At 38.1% G+C, this 13,263-nt stretch overlaps 1 protein-coding gene across 1 annotated transcript; it reads right to left on the bottom strand.

Moving 5' to 3' along the window:
- Positions 1–1,910: 1,910 nt before the first annotated feature.
- LOC104425568 (E3 ubiquitin-protein ligase PUB23) lies at positions 1,911–3,542 on the bottom strand. The gene has a single exon (XM_010038291.3). It carries the CDS (start codon positions 3,345–3,347, stop codon positions 2,103–2,105), a length of 1,245 nt encoding a protein of 414 aa, XP_010036593.2. The 5' UTR covers positions 3,348–3,542; the 3' UTR covers positions 1,911–2,102.
- Between the last annotated feature and the right edge of the window lie 9,721 nt (positions 3,543–13,263).

Here is a 13,263-nt window from a genome sequence, read left to right on the forward strand (position 1 = left end):
TTGTTGAAATTTATCAGTCCATATTTGTGGACACTGAGTAATAAAATTATGCTTTCCAAGTTGAATATGCTACCGTCTTTTTCTAATATTAGAATTATAAAAAGAACGGCGAGATGACTTCCTTGTATCTTAACATTATAAAACTGTTTTTGATAAGACACTTCATCAAAAACATTATACTTCTGCTCTGAAAGTGGATGTTCTGTCCACGGATACAGTTGCGAAAGTTGAATGGACTTCGGAGTGACGAGCAATAGGAGAACAATGACTGAAGACGATCCTTCGATTGTCCTTTCCTTTTTTTTTAACTTTATTTTCTGGCCGAATGGCTGAAGACCTTTTCAACAAATGCAAAAGGCCAACACATCATTTTCAAAGAGGAGGAAAAATTGGCACCCAATCAGGAGCCTCTGGAGCTTCTGTAGGGCTCGCAATGTCTTACTTTTACATGATCTAAGTCCGCTAGTCGTCGCTGAAGCGCTGAAATGAACTCTCGAGAACACGTAACGGTAGTCCCATCATTTCGCGTAAAAAGAACGATTTGGAACGTGTTTTCCTAAAGATGACTGCTAGTATCGTGTAGAGAATTTTTTGGGCAATAGCTTCTCTTTTGGACACCGTGATGAGCGGGCTCTGCAATCCACATCCATGAAAGCTTGAGCTGGCATCATCACTCTGCATAAATGTAGTAGCTGAATGGATGTTGAAATGGCCCAAGAATGGCCACCGAAAAGCGCATTGACCATCTGAAAAGAAAGTTATAGGACGTAATCATGAAAGATTAAGATCTTTCTCGCATGCCCAACCTTTTACAACGGGCATCACATTGCTATGATTTCGCTGGAGGCTCTCCTGTCTTAGTGGCATCCAAACATAAAAACACTAGGGCTAAAAAGATAGGTTAAAACAAGTTTGCGAAGAAGTCATTCATTTGTATAGGTGAATGTCGAGTTCATGAAGTTTCTCTTAGCTTCATGACCAGCTGCGATGTCATCTTCATTACATGATGGTTTACTGTACGATACCACCATCATCAATCTGCTTTAATAAAGCCAAAATTTTTTGTAAAGCACTTTTGCTGATTGGCACATGAACATGGCGAAGGATTGTTTTCTTACTCTCGTCAGATAGCAACGTTACACCACAGAGAAATACTTCCTCTCCATCACTACGAGTGCATGATGCAAAGGTTGATTCAGTTGCCGTCCTATTGACCTAATGTGTTCTTGGTTAGTTGGACATCGTGAGGAAGTATCTTGTGGATTAATGAAACTGCTGAGATCAAAGCAAAGCAATCGAATCCCTTCTTTCCGTAAGATTCGATACAAGTTCTAAGAGGGAACTTGTATTTTGCTTAAGCTTTAGAAATATCTCAATTTGATTGATCAGCTACACTATACGTAAACAACTTTGTACAACTAAGGGCCTGTCTTGGTAAAAAGTGTTGAAAATTTAATAACTGAATTTTAAGTTTTCACAGACTTAAGTGCTGAAAATAGAAACAGAAAGCTGTTTGATAATAACTGAAAATTGGTCACAGCGAATATTATTAATATCTAACCAAATATGGAACAAGGATCGTTAGCAACAGGTTTTAACAATATGGCAAGGTTGTAATTACCATGAATCACTTCTTCCATTGAATAAATTAAGCACCTATCCCTTACCAAATTAGACGAATTTCTAATCGAATCTTTTAAGCTAATACTAAGTAGGGTCATCAAACAAATTTTGTCTGATTAAGCACTGAATCTTAATCTGCAGCACGTACTTGGGATTATCAAATAGGCCCTAAAAGTACCTCGGCAGAGATCTTCCAAGCAAGTTGCAGCAATATTGCAGAACAGAGTAAGTCCTGATTTAATTAGCTTTCCTCAGATGGAAGCAGATTTTCCTAAAATCATGGGTCATATTATCATGGACATCATTTCATGTCCATATCTATAAAAGAGTACTCCATCCACTACGGGCGTTCTTACTGTGTCCATCATCAGTTGGAAAGGTACAACTTTCACTGATGGTGTGACAGTAACCATTACATGAATTAATATACAAATTCTTAGCCAAAAAAGGCAAAGAAAACTACAAGCTCACTCTCTCTTTCAAGATGGGTATGATGAGAGCAAATTGGAGGGTATACAAGGAGAGTGCTTCCAAACCCTAGCGTGCAATTTCAGTATCTCAATCGCCTTCTCTTTGGTCTTCCTCCCAGAGTCCACTTGCAGAACCAAACACAGCTTCGCTGCGACGCCCAACTGCAACATCTCTTGCGCCAGGCTTGTCGTTGCCGAGAACTTGGAGACAGAGAGCAGAATTCGGACCGCCCTCTCGCTAGCCACTTGCGAAACTCTAAGTATTCTCTTCGACACGACTGCGATGCCCGCCCCATGCCTTAGCAACTCCGCCCTCCCCTCGGCGCATTGGCACAGCATCTCCAACAACATCAATATTAACTCGCTGGTCCTCCGGTCTGAACAACCGAGAAGTAGCTCTACCAATATGGAGACTGCCCCAGATTCGACGGCTTTGATCCTGTTTCTGCCCCAAGGGCATAGGTTAATCAGTAGCTTCAGTGTGGCCTTCGTGGCCTGCTGAGAGATCTGGTCGTGAAGGACTTGGGCCACCTCGGTGAAGAATTCCTGCCTAAGCGTGATGATCTGCATCGGCTCGGCGACCTCGAACATCGACTTGAGCAGCAGCACAGCGTATGCCCTCGACTCGTAGGGCCCACACTGCATGATGCGTGTGAGTGATTTAATGAACTCACCGTCCTTGGCCACAAGGCTCTTGAGGCCCGGCGCAGAGAGCTGGAGATGGTAGAGGATGCACAGTGCGTCGTCGCTTGGTGATTTGATGTCAAGCAGGGATCCGTCTTCCGATGCCGATGCCTGATCTTGTGAGGTGGTGTTTATCACGGAGGCCAGGAACTCGATGGCCCCGGCAGCTTCCATGCACCGCTTGGCCGAAGTATTATGAGAAGCGATAGATCTCAACCGCCTAAGACACTTCTGCTGGAGCTGAGGCTTGTTGGCATCTCGCAGGATCTCGGTGATCTGGGCTTTGCTGACGGGGGCCTTAGGGGTCGGGATTCGCTCGATGCCATGCGACGAGTTGAGGGTGCACCAAGATTGGAGCAGACGGCGAAGGGTGTGGTTTGGGGTCAGGTCCATGTCGGAGATGGGCTGTTTTGTGACGGGGCACAGGCTGTTTTTGGATGAGGCCAGCCATGTCTCGATGCTCTCTCGGTCATAGGTTATCCCCGTCGAGACGGTAACCGGATCTCTCATGATCTCCAGTGAGATGGGACAGAGGAAGAATGGAGGAACTTCGACTTCATTGTTCTCCATTTGCTCACGGCGTGATGTGGCCGGATTGATATGCTGACGATGCAATCTTTATGCCGATTCCGAGTACGATGCCTGATGAGCTCTTGTGATGAGAGAGGAGATAAGATTGTGAATTTGTTTAGTTTGGCTTGGTTATATATATAAAGGCGGAAGGCCAGGCACGCAGAAGAAAGTCAAAACAAAACACGGAAAGTTAGACGTAGAGAGAGAGAGAGAGAGAGAGACTTTTCAACGGTATTGAAAGGCTCAAGAATGGCCAACTCTTAATTACCTGGTCGTGAGTGATTAAGAGGGCAAAGGGCAACAAAAGGGCGACGAGAGAGGAGGGAGGAAAGCACGAACATGCTACCTCCTCCCTTTGACTTTCTCTCTCTAGAACTATTGCGTGGCTGTGCACCAAGTATTCTTTATCGTTTGACATGACATCATTTTATGATGGCCAGTGATTGCCGACAAAATCAAGTGGAGACACCGTCGGATCTATGCATGTTCTAATTATTTATGTTCCTTTTGATTTCCTTTAACTACTACTGCGGCCATCATCAGCGCCTTGATCCTTCTCCAGTTAATAATGGTTGGCTTCAGCATGGCGTTGCTCCTTCAACCCTTTTGAGTTTTGACCCAACAAAAGTCGAAAATGTCAACGCTGATCTGGTGAACGTGGTTCGAGCATTCTGGGTCAAAGGATCGAATCTAAAAACATCTGATACAGAGTAAATATGTCATGACCAGGAAGGGTTATAGCCATTTGGGAATACAGCCTCGTGATCGATAAAGTTCAACCCTAGCAAGATACGTTCCTTGTACAATTCCGATGTTTCTTTTAGCGAACAATGTACAATTTAATGATCAAGACATCCAAATTCATAATTTTCCTGGATGTCTACTGATTTTCTTTCTCTTCCATCGCACAATAAATCACATTTTGATTGTCAATGTAAAATTGCATTTTAGAACTTCTTGCTGAAACATGTGGACGGATCTCTAATGATGAACCGGGCTGCACCTTTTTTACGAGCCTCCAATGTTCCAAATTGTATCATCAAACAAAAATCGTGTGATCTCCTTTCTCTTGTTACAAGTTACTTCTATGGCAACTCCTAGGATCATGAGGTAAATACCTTACTAGAAATTAACTGTTAACTCGAGGAGGCAAGAGACTCGAATTTATTCGCCGTTCTTTGTGTGAGCCGAAAAGTTCAGAGCCGGATTAATTAATTAGGGAAGACGCTCGATAACATACATACATATATATTGCATACTTTTAGTGTATACTAGTGACTAACAATTTAAAACAAAAAAAAAATAAGGAAGCTGGAGACAACTCCGTTATCCATTTAAATCTTAACCATACTGTGTATTTCACTTAAAATGTACAAATAATTAATAAGTTATTGAAAATTTGTGAAAATCTAAACCGTTACACATAGGTCAAACCCTAAAAGGAGTACTCAAACTAACCACACAAGGCAGTGAACATTTGATGGTGTGGGGCTAGATTTTGACTTATGTGTTGATCGCTCAACAGGTTCTCTCCCCAATTGGTGCAGGATTTCAGATCTTACAAACTTTCGCACTTACGGAACCGATGTTTACATAAGTATTGGATTGTACTGTGCAACAATAATCCCTATTTCAACGTTTTGCTCAGTCAAGTCATGCGCCTCAATCATCCTGGAAGCCTTCTAAGAGCTAGACCTTGTTTGAGCCCTCTCGTTGCAACGATCACCTTTGCACTCGTTAGACCAGATATGGGTCTAGTCCATCCAAGAACCACACATGCATTTATTAGGGAGGTCAAACTTTAATATCATCAATAACAATCTAGTTTAGTCTTCATGGGCCAAGCCCTCAAAAAGATTACTTCAAGTAACGCATGGGGGTGTGTATGAAACTATATATCACTCAACAAAGACTCTCCCAACGCCGTAGGACTTGGGATGTTGCATACCGATTTCAAAACATTTGCAAAATAACTTATGTTTTGTCAATATGAAAGTATCACGAAATGGAAAAAAGATCAAATGCGTTTATTTGTGTTGGGACTTGAATACAATAAATGGTTCCTACTTCCTACCAAAACACCTAGCTATTCGATTTTCCAATCTTTTCATCTCAAAAGGACAAAATAAATAAATAAATAAATAAATTATTTTCCCCTCACTAGCTTCATTTGACCCATATTCCATTGGAGTTTTCACGTTGGTCCATTTTATTACGTCACATGCTATAGATAACTTGGCCAACTGTTCACCCAACACATCATCTCCATGGTTGGCTATCATGGTCAGCTCTTTTTTTTTTTTTCTCTCTCTCTTTTTTTGTGGCCATTATTTGGTCAACCCCGTAAGGTTCATGATGCAAACTTGAAATTCTAGCAACCACAATGAAGAGCCAGCTATTATTTTATGAAAGTAATCGAGAAGTGCAATGTACCGTAGCTTTTATGAATTATGACTATCTTGCAAATGGCCATGTCGGTGTTGCCCTTGTACTTTTGAGGACCAAGCAAATCCCACATAGGGCCAGATTAAGAGAGAGGGTTGACCAAATTTAGGCTGTCTTCGTTTATTGCAGGTTACGTGCTGAAATAGGGAGCACTCGTCAAAGACGGCACTAAGAAATGTCACCTCCACATGTTTCTGATCCGAGATGAACGAGGATAACGATGCTATTTCCTCCAATTTCAATATGCAATTTTGATTTGTGGGAATTAACTTATTCGGACTGTAGAAGCAAAAGGATTTAAACTCAACCCACAACATTCCATTAATGGAAGAGCCACTACCAATTGGTGGGATGGTGACGACGGTGACACTATCGGTGTTGGCGTCGGTCATGAATACTCTCCCGTGCTAAATCCAAGGATAAGTGCTCAGAAATCTTGTATAAGTACAAAGTAAATGTGAGAATATTATTAGTAGTATTGATTTTATGTTTTTTCTTTGCAAAACGAGATATGTTTGGTGTAAGAATATTATAAGCACAAGTGATTCGTTCTCGAAACTATAAATATATATATGGAGTCGTTGCAATACTTTACAGACTTCAATTTTTTTGCCATAAACATATATACCCCTTACCAGTTTTGGTGAAATCAATATTTTCCAAGATTTGGGACGTTTCTTGAGATATTCAGAATGAGTTTATCTAGGTTGTGAATGATAACAATTCTGCTCCAACAATCTATTTATGTTCGAGAAATAGATTTTTTTTTTTTATTTTTATTCTCCAGACAAGTTTAGCAAAAATACATGTTTGATAACAATACAAAATTTTTGTTTCTCAAATAGAATTTCCTTTAATAACAACACAAAATTTCCCCCTCTTGAGCGATAGTAGCAAACCACGATGGTGGACAGTGAGCAGTAGCAGACTAGTAACAAGAGCGAGCGACAAGAAGAGTTTTTATTTTTCATTTATTTTCCAGAAATAAAGAATTTCTGGACTAAATAAAAAAAAAATGAAATTGCATTACCAAACATATTTCTGTTCCAAACCTATTCCCGGGAACACAAAAAAATAGTTTTGGCAAAAAATAAAATGGTTATCATGCACTCCCCCAGAAGGGGTGTTCATGTAGTAGGTTTTAAAATATGGCAAATACTGGATTGATCCTAAAGCCAATAGATTAAAAATTAGTTCGCCGTCCATCAAGCAAAACTTTTAGGAAGAAACCACGATGCATGAACAAGAAACTCAGAAAGAGGTCGACGCCGCAAACCAGCTCAGCTTGGCTGCAGCCAGAGATGTCTTTGTCTACACCCGTGCATTATCTTTGTTTTCAATTGGATATTCATTGATTAAATCAAGTCTCGAGCTCAACCGAAATTCAACCCCTCAGCTCACAAAGCCGCGTTTCACCAGCGTAGAACTTTGAACGTACGTCGACGGCTCGATCACCACCGAATACAATTCAATTAATGATCGATACATTCAGATATATCCTGCCCAAGTTGCAATCTGTGTGCCGTTTCCTATCTGCGTATTAATAATAGCAACCTGCGGTCCTTGGAAGGTGGAAGGGTTGTCTACTTCTTGAATTACTATGAAAATAATTAATGATTCTAATCTGGATTTTAATTAGGTTTAGGGTCAGCCCTTGCACCGACCGCGACACAACTGCCCAAAGTACCATTTCAGCGGTCAAACGGGAACGTCGGGAAGTTGATGTTGTCTTTGTTAAACCATTATCGTGATCAGAAATGTCAGACTATCAATATTTTTGCCAATTATTAAAGCATGGGGTCTCAATGTATTTTGAATAGATTGTCGGATGAGAGGAGACTTTGAACTTTCTCGAGGAGGGTTCCTCTTGCGAAATGGATGAGAAATTTATAAGGGATTTTGCTTCTTTGCAACTTGCATGCATGGACCATACCATCTCCTTCCTATTCATGAGATGTTTAGCCTTTCTGACATTGAATACAAGACCTGCATGCCGATGGTGTGTAACCTGGGGGCCAGTCCTAAAGCTCTTTTGGTTATGGACTGTCAATTATATTTCATCACCTGAAATGAAAGTGCATAAACAAGTGTATAGACACTTACAAAGGGATGAATTATAAGTCTGCAAGTAAGGTAATCAATGCACGGGCTCGGAATAGATCGGTCCTTATGTCGGGGCTTATTTGTTGTCTAGGCTGCCCATAATGAAAAAACTTTTAGATATAAAATTGCAAGTTCGGACGAGGTATTATAACTAAGGTTGAGTCTGGGAATGCTTTGCATTTAGAACTTGCATTGGAGTGAGGGACCTTAAGTAACTTTCATTGAAAGCACCACTGGTCTCCGGTGCATTACGAAAACCCTAGCAAGGATCCGCTGGGTCGCATGACCCTTGACAATGCTTTCCCTAGGTCTAGTGACCCGAATGAAACAGATCTCATCTCGAAATCGATGATTTAAACCCTATTTTGGGTACTCAAATCACTAACCAAACTTAACGATTTGCTTGAAATCAACAAATTAGCTTAAAATTGATTACCTAAACCCTAACTTACGAACTTTATTTAAAATCCTACCCATTCAATTTGTGAATTTGATTTTGGGGTTAAACTCTTTCTATTTCTATTATTTGAGAAGAATGAGAGATATTATTCTTGTTTAAATATACACTGTATTGATTTGGTTCAATTGATAAGCTTATTGTACATGTCATTATCTTTAGCCAAGTTTGATGCCACATCAATTTCTTTTAGCTAGAAAAGTAAATCGTGGATAATTTTGATCCACAAAAAAAAAATGTTTGTAGTTTTGTGGAGTCATTTTGTAACATGGAATTGTTTGGGTCTTAAGGGTATAATTCCTGTTTTTGGGGGGTTCCAATAAATATTTTCGTTTCTAGGGTAAAAGTTAGTGCTTTTTATGGATTGTTTGAAAAGTACGGTTATCTTTGTCTTGGTCGCATGAGTTCATGCTTTTCTTTTTGGCATTTGGCCTCCCTTATTGTTTCAAACTGTGTCAAGACTTGGTGTCGATTTTATGAAGTGTTCTATCCGGTTGTTGTGGAACCACATTTACCCAATATTGTATGATATGAGAAACAATGATTTCCGTTATAGTAGGCTTTTAGTTTTTCAATATATCTAGTTGTGTTTTATAAAATAATCCATTTTAGAAGCTTGCGGGATAAATAAGTTTTATATATTTCACCTATATGTTAAAAAGCAAAAGCTATTATAACTGCTTCATCATCTTCTACCTTTTAAAGCTTCAAATTCATTCTATGAAAGCTACATCTTGAATCACAAAATGTTTACTCTCCTTACTTCAACACAACATTTCACCTACCACGTGCTCTCATGGTCATAAGCCAAGACCATATCATATAGTGTAGAAGAAAATGTCAAATTCATTATTAGAATGATACATGTGAGGGATATAACCTTCACATCGTACTAAATGTGCAGCAACAAACGCATGATCCTCTATCATGGTTGGTGTTTGTGTTTGGTGCCGCAACCATTGAAACCATTAATTCATATGTATAAGGGTAATTGTGCAAATTACTGTATCAAATATTGAGATTTGTTGAGGTGAATAAGACACCGAATGAAGTAGAGGGTTATATTGTCCAAAACTATCATCGAGGCGCAATGTGGATCCCATCAAATAAGGGTGACATGTTAGCGTTCAAATGTTATTATTATTATTTTTTTTGGTGGAAAGCATTCAAATGTTATATGAATTATAAAAAATTGAGGTCATGTTCCAAAGAAATGTCGTAAAGATTGGGCATATCCGTAAATTTTTTGACATGGAGCTGACTTTGCATCGTTTTACACATCTAGACTAAATTGAATTAATAAAAAATAAGATTCAATCGTGACATAAATTAATCGCAATAGTCCATTTTAATCCTTGGACTTGAATAATTTTTTCAATAAGATCTTTGAATTTTTAATTTTGATCAAGTTTTCAAACTTTTATAACTTTTCTAATCAAGTCCCTCTGATTCCAAAACCAAGTAATTAGAGTTGCATGTCCATTCGAGCCAGCAAGAGTTTTGACGTGGGAAGAACTTTTTGGCCACCATGGACTTCTAGTGAGTGGTTCTAAGGTGAATTCCAAACCTCTAAGTTGAAACCTATATTGTTTGGATCAGTTCCTAGATTTTGAAATCTAAAACCTATTCAATAGATTTTAATGTTCAAACTACTTAAGATTGGAACAGCGTATCTTAGCAAAGAACAATTAAAACCTTGAAGGCCGATTTCATCTATAAGTAGGATAATTAACACTGAATCCTTGTTGTCATTTACTGAATAGATATTTTGAATTCATTCCCTATACGTCAATTGGGTCTAATGTGAAGTTTTAATTGATCCGACTTGTGCGCTCTTTGTGCTCGTTCCCCAAATCAATGCGACGTAATCAACCTTCCGAACTAATAGCAGTTATAGAAAAAGTCAACCTTCGGGTTCTCCTAATGTGCTTTTGTTTAGTTAGAAACAATTGTAATCTCCATGATTTGCACGTTGTATTGAAATATTAATGATTGCGTGACAGCATTTAATATAATGTGAGATAATATTTTATTTTGGACAACAAAAAATAAATCACAAATAATATTTATTGTGGGGCCCTATTCTTCAAGAATTTGTTGCTCATAATAGATTATTATCTAAGTTCTAATAAAATCAAAATTGTTGTTAGCTGACCTAACTTATTTAGGCTTCCATATTTCAAAAGTTGCAAATGGGTCCAGCCAACCTCGTGCTTATCATTACATTTAATGGGTCCACATGAAAGCAAGATGAGAAAATCATATGCGACAAAAGTGGTGAAGTTAGGAAAACTACGATGGTGTGCGCTTTTAACTTGTTTATTACAAGAAGCGGGGTCACCAATGCGATAAAACATGGGCTGCTTTGATTTCGATTTGAAAGATTTCGAAGTGGATGAAGGCGGCCCGTCTCGACATGTTTTTCATGTCCGTCAATATTTTAGACGGACTTGATCATTTGCGTGCATTATTGTTAAGAACAATAATGGGAATTCGCTCCATCTTTTGGCAAATGAGTTAATATAACATGGGTAGATGTTTCCTCCAAAAGTGTTGACAAACCACCTTTCGAAATGTAAATCAATATAAAAATCGACAAAAGAAGCTGAAGGGTGCTTTGTTGATTCTTGATGAGAAATGCGGGTTGATGAGAAAATTGAAGGTATCAAAACTAAACACAGCCAGGGTTAATCATGCAAAAGGGTATTGGAACGTAAAGATAACATGAAGATGAAATTGAACAACCTTTGTCTATTGATTAATTGGTGGTCTTTACTCAAAATTATAATCCTAATACTTATAAATACTAGCAGCAATTAACAACATTTATGTTAAAATATGTTTCAAGTTTGAGCTTGAAGTGGAAATCTGAATATTCTGAATTGAAAATTATGTGGACGCTTGAAACTGCGCAATGCAAAATACTGCAATTTTCTTTTACGAGTTACAGTTGATTTTATTTCCTCTTTGGAGCCCAAAGGCTATTAGATCTGAAGACTTTGACTCAGTCAAAGTGGGTGCAAGAAAGAAAAATAGAAAAAGGAAATAACAGAAACCGACTTTTAGTGGGACTTTGCCAAGAGGTTTATATTGTATAATATACACACACACGTAAAACAAGTCAGAGTCTTTATGCGCCGCCGTTGATGTGCGAGGGCTGTGGGCAAATTCTTTACCGCCCACGTGTCTTTATCTGAAGAAGAATACGAGTGTTGTAGCTGATTAAATTCTTAAGGTAAAAATTGTGTATAATTTCTTCGTGAAATTGAGAGATTATTTAGTGAGAAATTGTAGGACTAAATATTGCACAAGTTATTAGATGTAATTGGGGCTTGAGAAACACCGAAAATGTTTGAGTTACTCGAATGTGGTTGTAATTTCCGTTATATCGCTTGATCTATAGTGGAATTCATTACTGTTTTTCCTGTAAATGTAGATTATTATGATTGAACCATATAAATTTGGTGTTCAATTTATTTTCTTTATTCTATCTATTTTATTATTGGATCACTTACTTTCTATAACAATTGGTATCAAATCTACGCTTGCCTAGGTTGAAGTGAATCAATGGCAATGGAAGAAGGGAAAGTGAGAATCGACACATTTGATGGAGAGGATTTTGGTTTTTGGAAGATGCAAATTGAGGATTATCTCTATTAGATGAAATTGCAATTGCCTCTATCTTGGGAGAAAAGAGAAATGATGAAGCAAGCTAATTGGGAATTGCTGAATAAATAAGCTTTAGGTGTTATTCAACTGACATTGGCTCGTAACGTTATGTTTAACATTGTGAAAGAGAACACCATTGTGGGTTTGATGAAAGCTCTATCAAATATGAGCGAGAGGCCTTTTGTGATCAACAGGGTCTATTTGATAGGACGTTTGTTTAACTTGAAGATGAGCAAATGTGCATTAGTTGTTTGTAGATCACATTAATGAATTTAATGTGATTGTAAATCAATTGAGTTTGGTTGAGATTGACTTTGAAGATGAGATACGTGCTTTGATTTTGTTATCCTTATTGTTTGATATTGAAATACTACTATTACTGCTATTAGTAATTCATCTAGGTCAACAAATGGATTTTATGGGGTTTGAGATTTAGTTCTAAGCAATGACATCATAGAAGAGAATCTGACGAATTTGTATTTGATACTTTAGTAGGTGAAAACATAGAAAGAATTAGTACATACGTTAATAGGAGTAATATAAACATGAACTTATGTAGTCAATCTAGACTCGTGGTGTTGTCTGTTGAGACTATATAGCAAGAAAGGGCATCTTAAGATGAATTGTCTAAAGCTGAAGAATGAGAAGAGTAAGGGAATTATAGTTAAGTCTATAGATGATGTTGCGATGTAACTATGGTAATTCGAATAGTGCTAATTATGTTTTATCAGTCATTGGTTATTCATCATTTAATAGATAGATTATGGATTCTGGTTGTTCGTTTCATTCTACACCAAAAAGATACCGGTTTACTACTTATTAATGCATGGATAAAAGTAAAGTGTAGTTGAGGAACAATGCTAAATGTGACGTTATAGGTGTTGGTAATGTTAAAGTCAAAATGCATGATAGTGTCATTATGACACTAATTGGAGTAAGGCATGTTCCAGAGTTGAAGAAGAACCTGATTTCCTTGAGTGTCCTAGATTTAGCTATGTGTTATTATATTTAATAATATAGAGTTATGAAAATTATTGAGGTGCTTTAGTGATAATGAAAGCAATCAAACACAGTGGCCTGTATAAACTTTAAGCTAAGACGATGGCAAATTTCACCATGGAGATGTCGGATGCATCTGTTTGAGAGTCTAAATTTTGACATATGTGTTTCGGGTGCATTGGCAAGAGAAGCTTGAAGGTTCTTAGTAAAAGAAATCTCTTGGGGGATTATATTGTTAAC

The sequence above is a fragment of the Eucalyptus grandis genome, chromosome 11 (genome assembly GCF_016545825.1).
Source record: "Eucalyptus grandis isolate ANBG69807.140 chromosome 11, ASM1654582v1, whole genome shotgun sequence".
Taxonomy (NCBI): domain Eukaryota; kingdom Viridiplantae; phylum Streptophyta; class Magnoliopsida; order Myrtales; family Myrtaceae; genus Eucalyptus; species Eucalyptus grandis.

Bases quoted from the DNA above. Each gene is read 5' to 3' on its own strand.
- LOC104425568 (XM_010038291.3), bottom strand. From the start codon at position 3,347: ATGGAGAACAATGAAGTCGAAGTTCCTCCATTCTTCCTCTGTCCCATC.